The 16,754-nt window shown below is 39.3% G+C and overlaps 2 protein-coding genes across 7 annotated transcripts in view; one reads left to right on the top strand and one right to left on the bottom strand.

The window, feature by feature from the left end:
* The window catches only part of LOC144653725 (phosphorylase b kinase regulatory subunit alpha, liver isoform-like), a 33,505-nt gene extending 27,450 nt beyond the window's left edge, over positions 1 to 6,055 (bottom strand). For all 3 annotated transcript variants that reach the window (XM_078513792.1, XM_078513793.1, XM_078513795.1), the window contains exons 1-11: positions 5,870 to 6,055; positions 3,233 to 3,421; positions 2,634 to 2,681; positions 2,427 to 2,496; positions 2,152 to 2,250; positions 1,705 to 1,787; positions 1,325 to 1,405; positions 1,119 to 1,217; positions 878 to 919; positions 466 to 570; positions 142 to 195 (exon numbers count right to left, since the gene is read on the bottom strand). In XM_078513792.1, the coding sequence (XP_078369918.1) occupies positions 142 to 195; positions 466 to 570; positions 878 to 919; positions 1,119 to 1,217; positions 1,325 to 1,405; positions 1,705 to 1,787; positions 2,152 to 2,250; positions 2,427 to 2,496; positions 2,634 to 2,681; positions 3,233 to 3,421; positions 5,870 to 5,947 (948 nt within the window). In that variant the 5' untranslated portion in view covers positions 5,948 to 6,055. The remainder of the gene's footprint in view (positions 1 to 141; positions 196 to 465; positions 571 to 877; positions 920 to 1,118; positions 1,218 to 1,324; positions 1,406 to 1,704; positions 1,788 to 2,151; positions 2,251 to 2,426; positions 2,497 to 2,633; positions 2,682 to 3,232; positions 3,422 to 5,869) is intronic.
* Positions 6,056 to 6,135: 80 nt separating this feature from the next.
* Positions 6,136 to 16,754, top strand: part of LOC144653749 (clathrin heavy chain linker domain-containing protein 1-like) — a 31,826-nt gene continuing 21,207 nt past the window's right edge. For 3 of the 4 annotated variants that reach the window (XR_013570818.1, XM_078513841.1, XM_078513843.1), the window contains exons 1-12: positions 6,136 to 6,424; positions 8,659 to 8,700; positions 9,479 to 9,562; positions 10,274 to 10,377; positions 10,490 to 10,555; positions 11,071 to 11,100; positions 11,229 to 11,287; positions 12,944 to 13,047; positions 13,370 to 13,422; positions 13,664 to 13,718; positions 15,769 to 15,849; positions 16,408 to 16,486. Coding sequence is in view for 3 of the 4 variants with exons in the window: in XM_078513841.1 (XP_078369967.1) it covers positions 6,371 to 6,424; positions 8,659 to 8,700; positions 9,479 to 9,562; positions 10,274 to 10,377; positions 10,490 to 10,555; positions 11,071 to 11,100; positions 11,229 to 11,287; positions 12,944 to 13,047; positions 13,370 to 13,422; positions 13,664 to 13,718; positions 15,769 to 15,849; positions 16,408 to 16,486 (811 nt within the window). In the remaining variant the exon portion in view is untranslated. The remainder of the gene's footprint in view (positions 6,425 to 8,658; positions 8,701 to 9,478; positions 9,563 to 10,273; positions 10,378 to 10,489; positions 10,556 to 11,070; positions 11,101 to 11,228; positions 11,288 to 12,943; positions 13,048 to 13,369; positions 13,423 to 13,663; positions 13,719 to 15,768; positions 15,850 to 16,407; positions 16,487 to 16,754) is intronic. The other variant, XM_078513842.1, reaches the window with a different exon arrangement.

Genomic DNA, 16,754 nt, shown 5'->3' with positions numbered 1-16,754 from the left:
CAAAGAATCTCCTTGATTGTACGATGTATCTCAAGTTTTTCTGTTACAGCCAGGAAAAAGAGGGAGACTGTTAAAAAGTATCAGCCGGATCTTCTCATGGTAAAACAGGCATTATCATTAAATACAGAACATTATACAAACCTCAAGAGGAGTCTTGTAACCATCTCGGATGAAACGAACCAGGCCATATCGACCCTGAAAGACAACAAGCTATGTTAAGAGTGTTTCAACATGTCTGACATTAGGTTGCAACAGACCAGGAAAACAAAAAGATATTATATCCTGGACAGGGCTTCAAAAAGAAAACCCTTGCATTTCTAATTTTGCTTGCCTGGGGAAGTTACTACATAGCTTGTCTAAGTTTTCTTTTTTTGTTTTAATATCTGCAGGAAAATCTTCTTGTCCCAGGCAACCAGATAGGGCATTTGTCAAGCCTTGCTGGATGTAAACAGTTTTAATTAATACCTGAAGTTTGGTGATAATTTTTTCCCTAGATTCCTTTACAAGATCTTCATCTTCAACAGCAAAGGCTGGGAAACTGATCACACTTAAAACTGAAGCAGCAATTTCCTGTCGAGAAGGAGAAAGGTTCATTAAATGAAACTGAAAAAGTTTCAGAATAGTTGTTTCAACATTCTAGCTATCTATATGCTCTACAATTTCATGTACTAGGCTTAACCATTTGTAAATCTGAGAATCTCTCTATAGTATGTGAGAGCTTTTTGAAAGTCATCTCGCTATATACTAATTTAATACTTTTGGGCAAGAGAAATACTCGACAATGTTTTAGAAGAAAAATGTCATGTCATTAGTCAATTTCACTGACATATTTTCAGAATAATTATAATTAATAAAAATGAGATACACACATGCATACCTTGGAATTAGATTCTCTGGGAACCATTGATTGTAAAATAGCCTACATGTAATATAAAAACAAATAACAAAATACTGTAAAGTGTATGTCAAGCAATGATTTGAAAAAATTGGACCCTGCAGACCTACACAATACAGAGACTAGTTACACACTGTACAAGACATGACTGTACTTTTCCCGGAAGAGTAAACATCCAAAATGTTTTGTCATCTAATAAGTAAGGAGATAATATTGCGCCAACCTTGCACTGCTGAATGTCATCAGGAAGTATATGGATCACAGAGGAATGTCCACCTTCAGGACCAAACAAATCCAAACCATCCAAGGCTTCTAAGGCCGCCTGAGGACACAAGCAGACAAATAATAAGCAAAAAACACACTTGCGTGTTTTGTTTACATTAGTTAATATATTTATTACTAAATGAATGAAACTGCAAAATTTATAACCTTTGCCATTCCGATGGAACTTGCATTCAACTCAGGCATACCATGATTAAGTTTGTCACCTCTTTCCCAGATACCATAATCCTGAAAATGATGCAACATAAACTTGTATCAAATGTTTGATTGCATTGGCTAAGAGAAGATCTTTCAATAATTTCACAGTTCATGATCTTAAATAAAGACAACATCTAATCTTTACCTTACACATACATGTACAACATGTAAGTTGACAGTTATTTTAATTTATATTTCATGTAGATGGGAAAAACAGATCTTCATGTACACATGTACATGGTGCATGTATTATGTACTAACAACTTCTTTTCAAAATAATTGGCACGTGAACAGTTTTTAAATTACATACAAAAGCTAATCAAACTTACTGGAATGCAATATGCCTTTTCAATGTAGAACACCAGATTTTGAATGAAGGCAACTTCATCAAGAGTAAAAATAATTTGTATTCCTAATAAAGAGAAAATAAATGAATAATTTTTTTTTTAAACGAGAAAATGTTGAAGAAGGTCGAAGTAAGAAATAAGCAAGTGATTTTCAGATTTATGAGCAAACAATCAAACAAACAAACAAACATCAATCAATAAATAATAAGCCCAACACAGTGGGGGAAAAAGGAGAAAGAAAAAAAAAACAGGGAACATTGCATGCATAATAATCTAAGTAACAGTTTCCTAAGATAAACATAGGAAAACAGAATTCGTTCTTTGACTGTAAAGGGATTACTGGTAATCATAGCTGCTACATGTATTAGTCTGCTAGGGATGTGAATGTACAATCCAAATTGTCCCCCCCAAACCCAAAACAAGTTGTACCTGAAGCAGTCATTTCAGCCAGCATGAGCAGATAAAGAGATGTAGCATCAATCTGAAGATGTCCCCAGGCATGATCTCCAACACATGGACTGCAGGTTTCTTTGAAGAAGAAGATCAAATTTTTACCTCAGTTGTGGTACATATCAAAGTAATACAGACATGTAAATGATGCCTTTAATACGACATTGTACACCTCACTGTCACATAGTTCCCAACTGTTCAGCGTGTTTGCAAACAAAAGATGAATTCGTAGTATTGAATGTTGATTTACTCACTTAAATTGTATTTGGCATGTAGGGCATCCTCCTTGGCTTGTGATTTCTTGAACTTTTCAACCTTATTAACCTTTGGACAAATTTATACTAAAATTAATACAACAGCACCATCAGAGGGATATTGCAACCTGTCTTACATTATCACATTTAACAAATTTGGCTTAAATCAATATGTTTTTAAAAAATAATTATAATAATTATTTTTACCTGTCTCATCATACACAACAACAATCCCCTCATGCACTTCACAACAGCCTACAGAAAAGGAGTTCAATGAAAAAGTGAGTACTATTACAATATGTCACATTAGGGATTTTCAGTGTAACAAAAATTGTATTAGATTAAGCTACCGGTACATACACTGTACTTGTATGCTCTTTGAAAGATAGAACACATGCCTGATAAGTACTTTGCTGAATGTCTTGGACACAACAACAACAATTAAACATTTTATTGTAAATAGAAATTTTAAGACATGTATTTAACAATACACAATGTACAGTTGTAGCTGCACTTGTCTGGTTTTCTGTTACATGGTAATAATAGCTACATGTAATAATAAATTGCTTTTCGATTATTTAACAGTATATTTAATTATAAACAGATAAAAATAATAAGTTGCTGTGTGGCACTTTGTTCAAGTACTATAAAAATGTTTTTGTTTAAAAAGGTGCTGATTGGGTGGACCCCCCCCCGGGGGTTATGGCAAAGGGTTCACAAAAGGACAAATTTCAGCCTTTTTAAGAAAAACATTTTTATAGTATATTTGATTATATCTAATCGTTATTTTTCTATGTATGTCTTGCCTGTGTGAGTTCATGTGCCCTGGCTCTGTCTTCATCCATATCAGCATTCTTGTTGTATGCCAGCGACAGACCCCACACAGCCAGTATGCTGTAGACATTGTCACGAACCCAACCATCTTTATAATCACTGGATCCTGACTTGTAAGTATTCCAGTTTATTTTGGGTGGTAACAGACCTGTTACTGGGTCCTGGTTCAGTCCATATAAAAAATGAAAAAGCAAATTAGCACATAAGAGGCATTGCTCAAGTCTAAGTTTGGGGTACATTGTATGATCATGAAAAACTGGTTCAGTGTAGCCTTTTGCCCAGGGGGGAGGGGTACTTGCAGTATACATAACGGGGGGGGGGGGGTCCGACGGAGCTTCATATTGGGAAGCCAAAAAAATACATGAGCCTGAAATTTTACACCCAAAAAAATACCTGGCATCAAAATTTTTTTTACCCCAAAAAGTACAAGACCTAGCACCTTGTTACTGATTTATTCAATGGAACAGACTTTAAGACCTAAAAAAATACATGACAGATCTCTTGACCCAAAAAAATACCGAGGGTGTAAATTTTCAACCCAAAAAAATACGTCGCACCTCCCCGTCAGGTATACTGCAAGTACCCCCCCCCCCCCCCCGGCCTTTTGGAAGATCATTGTGAAGTGTGCCCACAGGTAACCAAAGCGTACTATGAGAGTTTGTATGGATGTACTAAGAAGGCTTGTATGGATTTGAAATAAAGATGAGAAAAAATATATCTTTTTACGGTGAAAAGTTATAATGAAACTTTAAACCTACCTGGTGTCACGTTTTTGTATTTCTAGTGCTTTAGAAAGTCATACGCGCGATTTTCGTCTTAACCGTCTGTTGCGTACTAAAAGAAAGACAAGGTAGGAAAGCAAATTCGAAAGGCGAATGCAGGCCTCTTCGAAAAACTCGCTAAAAGTACCTCAAAACCAGACCTAACTCGATCTTTTCCCTTCACATCCAAGAGCGATAATTATTCATCTTTCTATGTAATTGAATTGCATTCAAGTTGAAGTTTGGAGCCAAGAACTTCATTTGAATTCACAACTTCGGCACAATGGGCGCCATTACGGCCGTGAAATTCAAATGCGAGCACCTAGCTAACGGTCGAGCCTAGGGCGAGTACAAAATCCACCCCATCCGGGGGAGACAGAGGAGATCTCTTGTAAGCACCATCTCATACTCACTACAGCCACTATAAGTTAATTTTTGTAACGTTCAGAACGGTGCACAGATTTGAATGTTGATTGAATGGGTTGCTGACGTTTGGGTTTACCCGCCGTTACAAAAATTAACTTATAGTGGTTGTAGTGAGCATGAGATGGTGCTTACAAGAGGTCTCCTCTGTCTCCCCCGGATGGGGTGGATTTTGTACTCGCCCTAGGCTCGACCGTTAGCTAGGTGCTCGCATTTGAATTTCACGGCCGTAATGGCGCCCGATTTGTGCCGAAGTTGTGAATTCAAATGAAGTTCTTGGCTCCAAACTTCAACTTGAATGCAATTCAATTACATAGAAAGATGGAATAATTATCGCTCTTGGATCGTGAAGGGAAAAGATCGAGTTAGGTCTGGTTTTGAGGTACTTTTAGCGAGTTTTTCGAAGAGGCCTGCATTCGCCTTTCGAATTTGCTTTCCTACCTTTCTTTCTTTTAGTACGCAACAGACGGTTAAGACGAAAATCGCGCGTATGACTTTCTAAAGCACTAGAAATACAAAAACGTGACACCAGGTAAGGTTTAAAGTTTCATTATAACTTTTCACCGGTAAAAAGATATATTTTTTCTCATCTTTATTTCAAATCCATACAAGCCTTCTTAGTACATCCATACAAACTCTCATAGTACGCTTTGGTTACCTGTGGTGTGCCTGAGTTTTTGAGTCTTGTGTCCCTCTTGTAATGTATTGCTATGCATATGAATTTTTGTTGTATAATAATCCTCCTCAAAATAATAAGGACATTGAAAACCATAGACACAATAATAATAATTTTGAATTAGAGATTAACCATTTGCAATCTTTCTTGTAAAGAGGCTTATTGAAATCTTAATTTAAGATGTTTCGTCTTACCTCAGCACCAGAACAATAGCTGACGTAACTTCTCAGCTATTGTTCTGGTGCTGAGGTAAGACGAAATATCTTAAACTAAGATTTTACCGGTAGTTTTTATTGAGTATTTTTGATTACATGAATTTACAAACATATTCAATCCCTTTTGTTATTCAAAGTTTCCAACTGTTTTTATACAAAAGAACTTTTGTTTCAACCAATATTTTACCTGGTTAGCACATCAATAATAACACAGTATAGATGAAATATCGATATTGTTCGTATTGCGACTGTTATGATGTTACATGACTTTGTTTGTGTAAAATATACAAGCTTACTCGTGTCAACTTTGCAAGACAGTATTCTTCTCAAAACAAGGCGCGTTGCAACGTCTGATTCGCGGTAAACTACAACAAACAACGAACTAAACACGATTTTCAGCTGTGTTTCGCCTCTTTATGTAAAAGAGCAGCTGATCTCAACCTAATTGGGTAACAGATTATCCGAAGCAACGACAAGACTGTCAGTCTATAGCAAACCTCGAGCGAAACGTTAGAATCCATAAGTTATGTTTACCTGAAAATCTAAAATAGTGCGGTTAACAAGACGGTGATACCAGTCCAGACGAACAATCGAGTTACTTCGAGCCCTCATGGCTTCTATGCTGTAAAATTATCCCTTTTGCAGCGCTTCACCGAGCAAAACAATCTCAGCCATACTCCCAAATCTCCGCCATGTTGGATCGGTCGACGTCAATGATGGAAATTCGAGTAGGACCTGGGTTTGAATTGCGACGTCAAATCGCGCGCGTAATTTGACGCAACCAATCGTAACGATGGGAACGCGCGGAAAAATGAAAATTTTTCAGTGAAGACTGTTCGCGGGGCGTTTGACTTTTTCATCTGTGAGGATTTGCCGTAAATAGTCTGTAAACTTTTAATTCCTTCGGGGTCGTTGAAACGGAGGCAATATTTTCATCTGCTGGAGCACGACTGGAAAGGAATTGGGATGATTTTCGGGAAAAGCGTCCTGAAATCTTGATCGATCAGTACATGCGAATTCGTCGACGCGCATGAAATGAGCATAAAAATGGCGGTACATTCAAATCAACCTCAAGATTTCGTTTATAAGGTAGGTGGGGGACCTTAAATACATAAAATACAAACCTAGGAAAGTGGAATTGATATTTCCTGTCCAAATCATGAAAGATCACGATCGATCGCGCCAAAAATTTTCAGCATTTTCTTTCCTTACGCGGTACATTACACATAGTTGTCATTTTTCTTTTGTTTACATTTTGTAACTTTGAATCACTGTCACTTTCTTTGCTTTTGTACTAACTTGACCCTTGGAAGTTCTGGAGTGGGAGGGGCGTTTAAAATACGGCCCATGGTTATAACAAGTAAATGATTAAAGAATATTAATTTAACTAGTAATACGTGACTCGCAGGGCCTCGCGAAGCTCTGGGTTGGGGAGGGAGGGGGGGTCTTATAAATAAGGAGTGATAACCGGTTTTAACGGGTGATTTGTTATTGTTGCCTAGTAACGGACATGGCCGCGACACCCTCGTTCCCAGGGTCTACTCCGCTTTAAAAATGGCGGCTCTTTCTGGTTCATAAAGAGGTATAAAGCGTTGGGAAGCGCAGGCTATTTTCAAAATCATCGACAAATTATTGGATATTCGCATTTTGGACATTTATTTCAGGGCATTAAAAAAAAAGAAGAACGAACGGCAGGAGGATTCGAACCCTCCGCCCGCGCGCCTCTGATGGCCATGAAAGGTTTATAGCTTGAATAGGCGTTGCATTGAGGGAGTATTATGTGGAAATCAGTGGTATAGTTTAATCCGAAAAGAAAAACGATAAAAATGAAAGGCTCAGGATTCAAACCCACAAAAAAAAAGTAAAAAAAAAAAGAAAAAAAAAACTTTAGCCGGATTCGAACCCCTGCCCTCAGTCCGGAAGATCTGATTTGAAGTCCGACGCTCACACCATTAGGCCACCAGCGCGCGGCTGTGTGACGTCATTTCCGCCAGACACCAAGCTCACAAATATATATATACTAGTAATACGTGACTCGCAGGGCCTCGCGAAGCTCTGGGTTGGGAAGGCGGGGGGGTGGGGGGGGGGGGGGGTGGTGTTATAAATAAGGAGTGGATTATTTGAAGTTGAACATTGTACATATTCAATTTTCCACAGTAGGCAGGAAGATATATTTGTTAAAAATTAGTAACGGGCATGGCCGCGACACCCTCGTTCCCAGGGTCTACTCCGCTTTGAAGATGGCGGCTCTTTCAGGTTCGTAAAGAGGTATAAAGCGTTGGGAAGCGCAGGCTATTTTCAAAATCATCGACAAATTATTGGATAGTCGCAGTTTGGACATTTATTTGAGGGCATTAAAAAAAAAAGAAGAACGAACGGCAGGAGGATTCGAACCCTCCGCCCGCGCGCCCCTGATGGCGATGAAAGGTTTATAGCCTGAATAGGCGTTGAGGGAGTATTATGTGGAAATCAGTGTTATTTTAATCCGAAAAGAAAAACGATAAAAATGAAAGGCTCAGGATTCGAACCCACAAAAAAAATAAGGAAAAAAAAAAAAAAAACCCTAGCCGGATTCGAACCCGCGCCCTCAGTCCCGAAGATCTGATTTCAAGTTCGACGCCTTACCATTAGGCCACCAGCGCGCGGCGGCCGTGTGACGTCATTTCCGCCAGACACCAAGCTCACAAATATTTAACAATTATCCTGCGAAATCGCGCGGAATATCGCCTGATACTTAGCCGACGAGGCCGTAGGCCGAGTTGGCTAAAATCAGACGATATTCCGCAAGATTGAGCAGGATAATTGTTTTATTATTCAACAAATTGTCAACGAAACACATTTCTCACATGGAAAAACTGTAATTGTGCCGCGCTTTACAAGATTTCGGACGAATTTTCGCAACCTACGAATATCGCAGGATATCTGTTATGTACGGATGACAGATATCGTTAACATTTTGACCATATATGGGCAGCGCGCGCATCTGTTGAATAATAAATATATATATATACATGACCGTAAACTCCACACGAGATTTCATCCCGCCTGAGCCCTTTGAGGGACAAAATTATACACCCCGCTACGCTCGGCCTTCGGCCTCGCTTCGCGAGGAATGACCGTAAACTCCACACAAGATTTCATCCCGCCTGAGCCCTTTGAGGGACAAAATTATACACCCCGCTACGCTCGGCCTTCGGCCTCGCTTCGCGAGGAATAAAAGGTTAATAAAAATGTGTCACCTTGTATTCAAAACTGTCAATTTCTTGAGATAAAAGCACATTTGAATATCACTAACAGCTATTTATCTTATCTATTTTGATTAGGAATTGTCGAAATTGGATAAAAATACAAATGCTACAAAACAGGTAAATATAAACATTAATCATCAGGAGCCATAATCGATTATGGCTCTTGATCATGGTATTTTAGTTAGGGTTAGGGTAATTCACCCTCAGGGTGGCTAAGCAGAAAGATAACTAGAAAATATTATGGGTCAATAATATTCATGATTTTGGTCGTTTTGGTGACTTGGAGGAATGGCTGGTGTGGCAGACATAAAATAAGCTTTCAGATTTTTTTTTTTTTTGGGGGGGGGGGGAGGCAGGGGCTGCAGAGCATGGGAGAAGAAGTAATGTTTAAGGGGTAGCTTTACACCCACTTTCAGTGTCACGTGCATAGTGGCTTTCTATCGACATCCATCTTTCGAGGTGCTATACAAACAAGACGGATCAAAATCCGCGAATTACAGCCCACTAGCATGACCTTCTTAACTTGTGGGCTCATTTGCATGAAACCAACGCCAATATGCATTGGTTTTGATTGGCTCATTTCACAATGTCCAAAGATGGATGCAGAAAGAAAGCTATGCACATAGCACTGAAAGCGGGTGTAATTGAGAATATAAAGCATGTTGGTGAAGGTATTGCACTGGACTATCAAAACATCCACAGTAAGTATAATAATATTAATAATTATGATGATGATGCAGATGATGATGATAACAATTAAATAGTTAACGTGAGCCTCCGGCTTGGATAGAGAGGGCAACTTCATCCCGCGCCATGACATTAATAAATTGATTGATTGATTGATTGATTGATCAGTTAACTTTTCTAAAATTCAAAGTTATTTTCTGTCTTACAGGGCAGTTACTGTGCACACAAAGTTTGCTTTGAACGACTGATTGACCAGCACTCTACATACAGGGATCTCCTTTCCAGAATAAAGGTAATGTCCGGGACCAAGCTAAGATAGCAGTCTGCAGCCAGGAGCTTCTTCTGGTTTCAGTAGCACAGAGTAACTAAGAGTATTTTGACTCCCTGTTGGATGGAATGCTAGTCCATCGCAGAGTTACTGTACCCCCAGCATTAAATTGGCTGGTACCCATTTATACACCTGGGTGGAGAGAGGCACTGTGAGAGTAAAGTGTCTTGGCCAAGAACGCAACACATTGACTCCGGCCAGGGCTCAAACCTGGACCCCTTGATCCGGAGTTCAACACTAACCATTAGGCTACCGCACCTCACTCTTAAGACAAAACTACATTACAAATTATTGCTTCAACTTCTCAGAAAGAGTGTGGCTTGTTACTATAAGATAACAAGTTAGTAATTGCCAAGGTCTGCTTTGGTTACTGGTCCTCAGTAATATCAGTCTTAGGCAGTCAAGGTCTAAGTGCATTTGGAGTGCTATGTAGTGTTGAGCTGGTAAAAGGAGGATTTTGTTTCTCATGTCCTATGACGCAGGTTGTCTGAAATAGAACCCTGATTAAGTGGTACATTTGGGAAAATGGTAAGTGGCCGTTTTATTTTGGGGCGGGGCTAGAGGGGGGGGGCGCTTAATAGAGGTTCGTCAGAAATTAGCACGAGGCTTGGCAGAAATACCATTTTATTGTCAGGAAATCAAAAGATTATCACTAAATCTTAATCCACCTTGTAGGCAGAATATGAAGAGTGTATTGAGGCAATAGAGAGAGGTCAGAGAGAGGCCGTGTATCTGTCAGGAAAGCTAGCGGCAACCATCCTGGAACCTGAAACAATTAGGTGATGAAATATTCCAATAATGTTAACTTAACACAATTTGAATAACAGACCTCCTTGTTTCATCATAATGGAGTTAACGATTGCGACAACTTCGTTGTTTTCTTTTGAACAGAATCGTCCAAAAACGTGCAGACGAACTTGAGCTTAAAGTTGGATTACTCAAAATTATTAATCAAAGGTTTGTGTCATCAATTTCAGGCGCGCGAAAGAACTGACTCAACGCGTTGACGCGTTTATTGCGAACGGGCCAAACGCGCGGCGTTGTAAACCCGTCTATCTCTGCGCGGTATAAGTGTGTTTCACGGATCCTACTCTTCAAAACTTGAAACCATCACATTCTTTATCAAGCCACCAATCTGACGACTTCTCATACATTGCCGTCTTATTGAAGACCAGGGTACATGAAATTCTTACAGTACTGTTCAGAGATAAAGGAGTTTGCAATACCTGTGAATCTCGTTCGCCACAAACTTGTCAACACATTTGAGTTTTCGTTAGCGTTTATAGTATTTTCATTGACGCTTAAACGGTCGTCAGGCAAAACATTTTAACAACTAGCAGCGCTTTTTTATATTTGCAGTCTGGATTGATTTACTCAGGAACAGATTAAGTTTTCGAGAAATTTCTGGTAAAAATAAACGTCATCAGAAAAAAAAAACGATCTTATGTTTGTTCATTTGGTTTTTGTTTTAGGCTGAAGTCACCGTTAAAATCATCTTGCAGGTACATGCAAAGAAAATTTGCTGTTGTATATATCTGAGTTTTCCTCTCACCTTGGAAACGTTAACATCAGCATGCATAACTTTTTGAAGTTGATTCTTTGTCATAATTTTTTAACTTAACTTTGTTAGGGTATCATCCAAACAGACCAGATCCAGCAATTTCACCTCAACAAACTGTGTATCAGCAGGTACGTCTAATGCAACACGATCCAACACCAGATACAGTAAGTGATATAGAGAATAATACATGGTTGTGCAGAGATATGAAATTTATCTTCGAGTGTTCAACTCGATATCTCACGAGGTTTTTGATGATTTTCCGAAGATTTCCGACCATTTTCCGAAGATTTCCGAAGATTTTCAAAACGTTGTCTTAAGGTCATACGAATGTTTCAGAACATTTTCCAAATTTTCCGAAGATTACCGAATATTTCCGAGAAAATTCCGAAGATGTTTCGCCTTAATATCGATAAACTTTGGCTCATTCACCCTTAAAACAAGGCAAACTTATCAGCACGTTATTGGTGATATCAAACACGTAAAAATTATCGTTATTTTACACACGTCGAGATACTGTTTTCCTCGGTGGTCAAAATCCCAATAAAAAACCGCAGTTTATATAATAAACACAGTTAGCTGGTAGCGATTATTTACTGATGAGATAAACAATTGCATTTTATGTATAATCACAAATATAACATAGCTTTTGAATATAATTGTTGCCTTACCACATTTCTCAAGTTAAGAGCTTGATTGATATGTTCGTTACGTTCGCCCGGGGCGCATCATTGAATCTCGTGTTCGATCCTTGCAACTAGGCCGGGTTGTTCTTCTTGTTCTACTGCTAATATTAAAATACAGTTTGCAAGTAATTGAATCAAATGGAAAGCGGCGGACAAAATATCAGAAATTTAATTGGATTTCTTGTAAATTGAACTTAATCGGTGCCTGCCTGCCTGCCATACATCTTTGCTAGGATGCTTGTTTGTTCCGCATTCTCGACTTTAAAGACCAGATTTATCGTTGGTTGGATTATTGTTAGGACTCAAACTTACTCCAAGTGTTCTTTTTTGAGTTTTCAGGTTTTCCTCTATCCGGTCTATCCGGACAAAAACAAAGTTTCTAAATTTCTAATATGATCTACGTTAGAGCCCCTGCTAACTGAGCTGCCTTGCCTACTCCCCCGTTGGACAACTAAACTTCCTAAGCTTCAACAACAAAAGGGTTCTTTCGTGTTGAAATTTAGAAACCTTAGTCGTCTAATCACTTCACTCACTTAATCATTGCAACTATTATTGCTCGGATTCCTTGTGGAAAAATCCAAGCTCCATAATTTTATTTATAGGCTAAGATAAACTTTCTATACTGACTAAACAAAAGTAAACGGAATACAGTGACAGACCCCGCCCTTCCTCTACGTCGCGTCTCGTCAAGTTCGACTACATTCCTCTTACTACCATTTGCGTCCATCCGTGTCGGAAGCGTGAAGAATTTAGCGCGTAGTTTAGCTTGTGATGGTTTTATCTGGTTACGTTACTTCGGACCAATGAAACAAGCATTTAAAATCTTGCACTAAAGCGACTCCTGGGCGATAACTCTTTCCAGACTTGTCAACTTTTCTCCTCTCCATTGCAATCATATTTTCCGAGCAGACTTTCATCGAACTGAGCGGGCAAAACTTGAAAATATTGATAGCTCGTGAAGAAAACATGATCGCATGGCACCGAAACGTTGTCAATTTCTCGACTTGACCGCAAACGTTTCGTTGGTCAAAAGTGACACGTAAACAGACAAAACCGTCTAGGTTCGCAAATGGTAGTAATCCTGTTCCCACTGGTTACCAGGTTCTTTTCTAGTGCCGGATCAGTCAAGCCATCCTTCACGCTCAACCTTCTTTCCGAGTTTGACTTTGGAGCAACTGACAGACACGGCGTTCCTGACAAAAAAGGTACCAAACTTTGCTTGGAAGGAAACTTCGTTACCTGTGATGCTGGTGCAAGAACTGCAAGGGGAGCGCGACAACTCGTTTATTAAAAGGGCCCCAGCGTCAATACGCGCGGGCATTTTAGCAAAACGGTTTTTCTGAATTGTGACATAACATCGCGCGAAGTTTTCGCGCGATGTTTAGCCCCGGCTTTACAGCTTGAAACAAACGACAAGCATCAAGAGGCCTTTTAAATGCTGCGTCTGCGTTAAAGTATCAGAATTTATTTTCAATTAATGTTGGTTATCTTTTTATTTACCGTACTTTTAATTTATTTTTCTTTTAGTTATCTGATCTGCAGACCAGAGTGGCTCAGGTCAAACTTGAAAATGAAACCAGGTTTGTGACGTTTGTGGCTTGTTTTATGGCTCCAGTCTTTTATCGTTCACCTCTCTCTGATGGCATCTTTTCTTCCTGCTTGCTCGTAACGATAAAGTCCTATAAACGCGCTGTCTCGGATTACATTTTATAAAATATCTGGTTTTTAATGCGCCGTTGCCGATTTCAGTCCTTTTAACGCACTGTCTCGGATTAAATTATATAAAATACCCGGTTTTTAATGCGCCCTTGCGGATTGCAGGTTTGTTCCAAAGGCAATGAAAGGCCAACTTTTCAATCGTCTTCAAGAAAAAGAGGTGAGCTTTAAGGGGGGAGGGGGGGGGGCGGGGTGACTCTTAACTACCAATTTGTTATAAAGGAGAATTTCTAACTGTCATATTTTGGAAACCAGAGACCTAATACGGATACAAGTCACGTGACCAGAACAAAAAAAAACCCTAAAACTCAGACGGTGAATAGATTTAAAAACTACTATTAATTAATAATACTTTATTCAAACACACACAAATTGTATCTGAAAAGGAGGACCATGAGGTCATCCCTATTTAGGTCCCCTACCTAAATTACAATCTAAAATTTAAAAATTTAAAATTTCTATTACGTAAATAATTAGAATTTAAAATTTAAAAATTTAAGTGCCAATAGATAAATAACGTCCACATGCAAAATGTGAATTGTCGTTTTTGTAAAATTCGCATTTTTATAAAAGTTATAATGTTATAAATATCGTATTTCCAGACTTTCTTCAGCAGCGTTTCTTTCTTTTGTGTAAACGGTAATCGCTTAAATTCGAGTTATGCACACGCAATATATTTTCAAACCACTTGGCCACCCAAATAAAATTCACCATTTTTCCACAATCTTGAGGATCCCTTAGCAACCGCTCTGGATCTGTAGTTTTAAAAGAGACTCCCCCTTAAACCGTAGTGCGATTTTGGTTGATCAGCGAACTTTTTTTTACAGTTTATTCCATGATTCATTATGTCCTCTAGCTATTTTTGCGACTCGATTTGAACGTGTGTGGCGATAAGGAAAACCTTTGTAGGTGCTAACGCGGAATCACCGTACAGTACCTGTTCAGCTGACAGTAGGGACTTTAAGATACCTGGACGGCTGACCTCGAGGACGGCTGACCGGAAGTAATTTTTCGCGTGTAGCGTATATTGCGCATGCCCGCTCCACGCACATTGCCGTCCAGCTCCGTCCAGCTGTTGTCGAGGACGTGAGAAGTAGAGTTTTGCCGTCCACCAGTGAACGGGAGTGCTTTTTGTATGATTTCGTTTAAAAATGCCATTATTTTTTAATTCTGTTACTTTGTTAGGTGGTCCTTTATGGTATTCTTGGTTTGGTACTGATAAAAATTTAAGAAGTCAAGTTTTATTTGCGGTTGCGAATATATTTGCTGTGCTTGATGTGCTTTGCATAAACGCTGATGGCGAAGCCACGTGCGTAAAATTATGAACTTTCTTGTGTGTGTTTCTACAAAACTTCCACTTGAAATTTGTACCCTGTGAATGAAAATAGTGCTTTCTGGTCCCCGACTTTGGGCTAGAAGCGCCAAATGTTTTTCTTCGCATGTTTTGGGCTAAGGAATTATTGATCCACTAAAGAAGCCGTCCTCCGTTCACACACGCCGGCTCTTAACAATGGAAGTTCCCGCCACGAACGTCGACATCGGCTCAGTCCTCCTCGCGAAATTCTACCGTCCTCGCACCGTCCTTGAGGTCAGCCGTCCAGGTATCTTAAAGTCCCTAGTACCGGCTAGTAGAAGATACCTTACTGATTGACACATTCTACTCTTAAAGGGACTGTGTACGGATTGTAGCCAAATTTAGGCATGGAAATGACCATCAAATTCGGTGAAACATAAAAATAACCTCTCAAAACAGTGAAGGAATATTTCAAAAACACAGCAAATACAAAAGAAGGTACGGATGGCCAAAACCGACGAGGATTGAAACGGATTGCGAGTTGGGGTTTGAAATATTGTTGGGCTGAACAGTTTAAATTAATCTCGTATACATTTTGTTGCAATGAAGCTATGGTTTTGTCATTTAGATCCATAGAAGTAAATTCTTTGCAAACATCAAGATTCATAGCGAATATTTGGCAAAACTTAATAAAATAAACTCAACTCAGCCGTGACACAGTGACACAGTCCCTTTAAATGTTAGTTTTAACGAGTACTGGACGGTAGTCAATTGAAGACAATGACGATTTTCTTCATTTGATCATGTATTGATATTGTATTGTAAAATGAAATGTTCTGAACTCTCTCGACGAGGCGTCCCTATTTATCATTCCAAGTCCAGCCTTCTTTAATCGTCTTGTTCTTGTCGAGTGCAGGTAATCAAAGAAGCCCTTTTGGATAAACGCGAGGAGCTGAAAATGAAAATAATAGCCACAAAAGTGTCCATCGCTAATGAGGTGAGTGCGGGTTATTCCTTGTCAATGCAATGTTTTGCCATGCAGCGCTGATATTAGAAACAGGAAAAGAACTTACCCGTGACCTGCTCCCGTCTGGCCTCGTAGCTCAATCGGAAGAGCAACCGTGATCTACTCGGGAAGTCGTGGGTTAGAATCCCAGCGAGGTCGAAGAATTCGTCTTTGCCTCGTGTGCTCCCCGTTTTCCTTTTAGGTCTAAAGTTGGATTTCCACTGACGCGTAATTTTTTTACGTACGTTTACGTGCGTGAAAAAATTAAGAGACATTGTGTGAGCGACTTGCGTACACGTTTACGCAAGTCGTTCATACATTGTCTCTAATTATTTTTCACGTACGTAAACGCACGTAGAAAATTACGCGTCAGCGGAAATCGAGCATAATGCTTGCAGAAGGAAAATCCAGGGTTACCTTACAGCACTTTGAATTACCTCAGAGTCAGTTCTCGGTCGGTCGGTCGGTTGGTCGTTTTCTGTTTTGGGTAGTTTCTGTCACCATTTCACCATTTATTCGTTTTTTTTTTGTTTTTTTTTTACCTATCAGGGCAAAAAACGGAAAGGTTTCGCTTTCGGGAAGCTTGCTATTGCCATGAGGGAGACCAACCAGACTATGGAGAAAGCAGGTTGTTGCATAAATCGACTTTCTCAGTTTTAATTTGTCTTTTCAGTTGTAAATACTTTGTCCTTCGCAGAGGCCGGCCCCTTCGGCAGTGGAGGGAGGGAAAGACGAAAAACACGAAACGTGGAAAATAGGGGAGTGCGAAGGACGAAAAGGGGCCTCTGCGAAGGAGAGAGTTGTAAAAAATTAATCATAAAAAATTATTATTATCATCATCATCATCATCATCATATGTATATGTCTTAGAAAGTTTTTTTTGACGATAGTTTATA

This window comes from Oculina patagonica, chromosome 5 (genome assembly GCF_052425735.1).
Source record: "Oculina patagonica isolate OP01 chromosome 5, crgOcupat, whole genome shotgun sequence".
In the NCBI taxonomy this organism is placed as follows: Eukaryota; Metazoa; Cnidaria; class Anthozoa; order Scleractinia; family Oculinidae; genus Oculina; species Oculina patagonica.
This window is presented reverse-complemented; position numbering and strand designations above follow the sequence as displayed.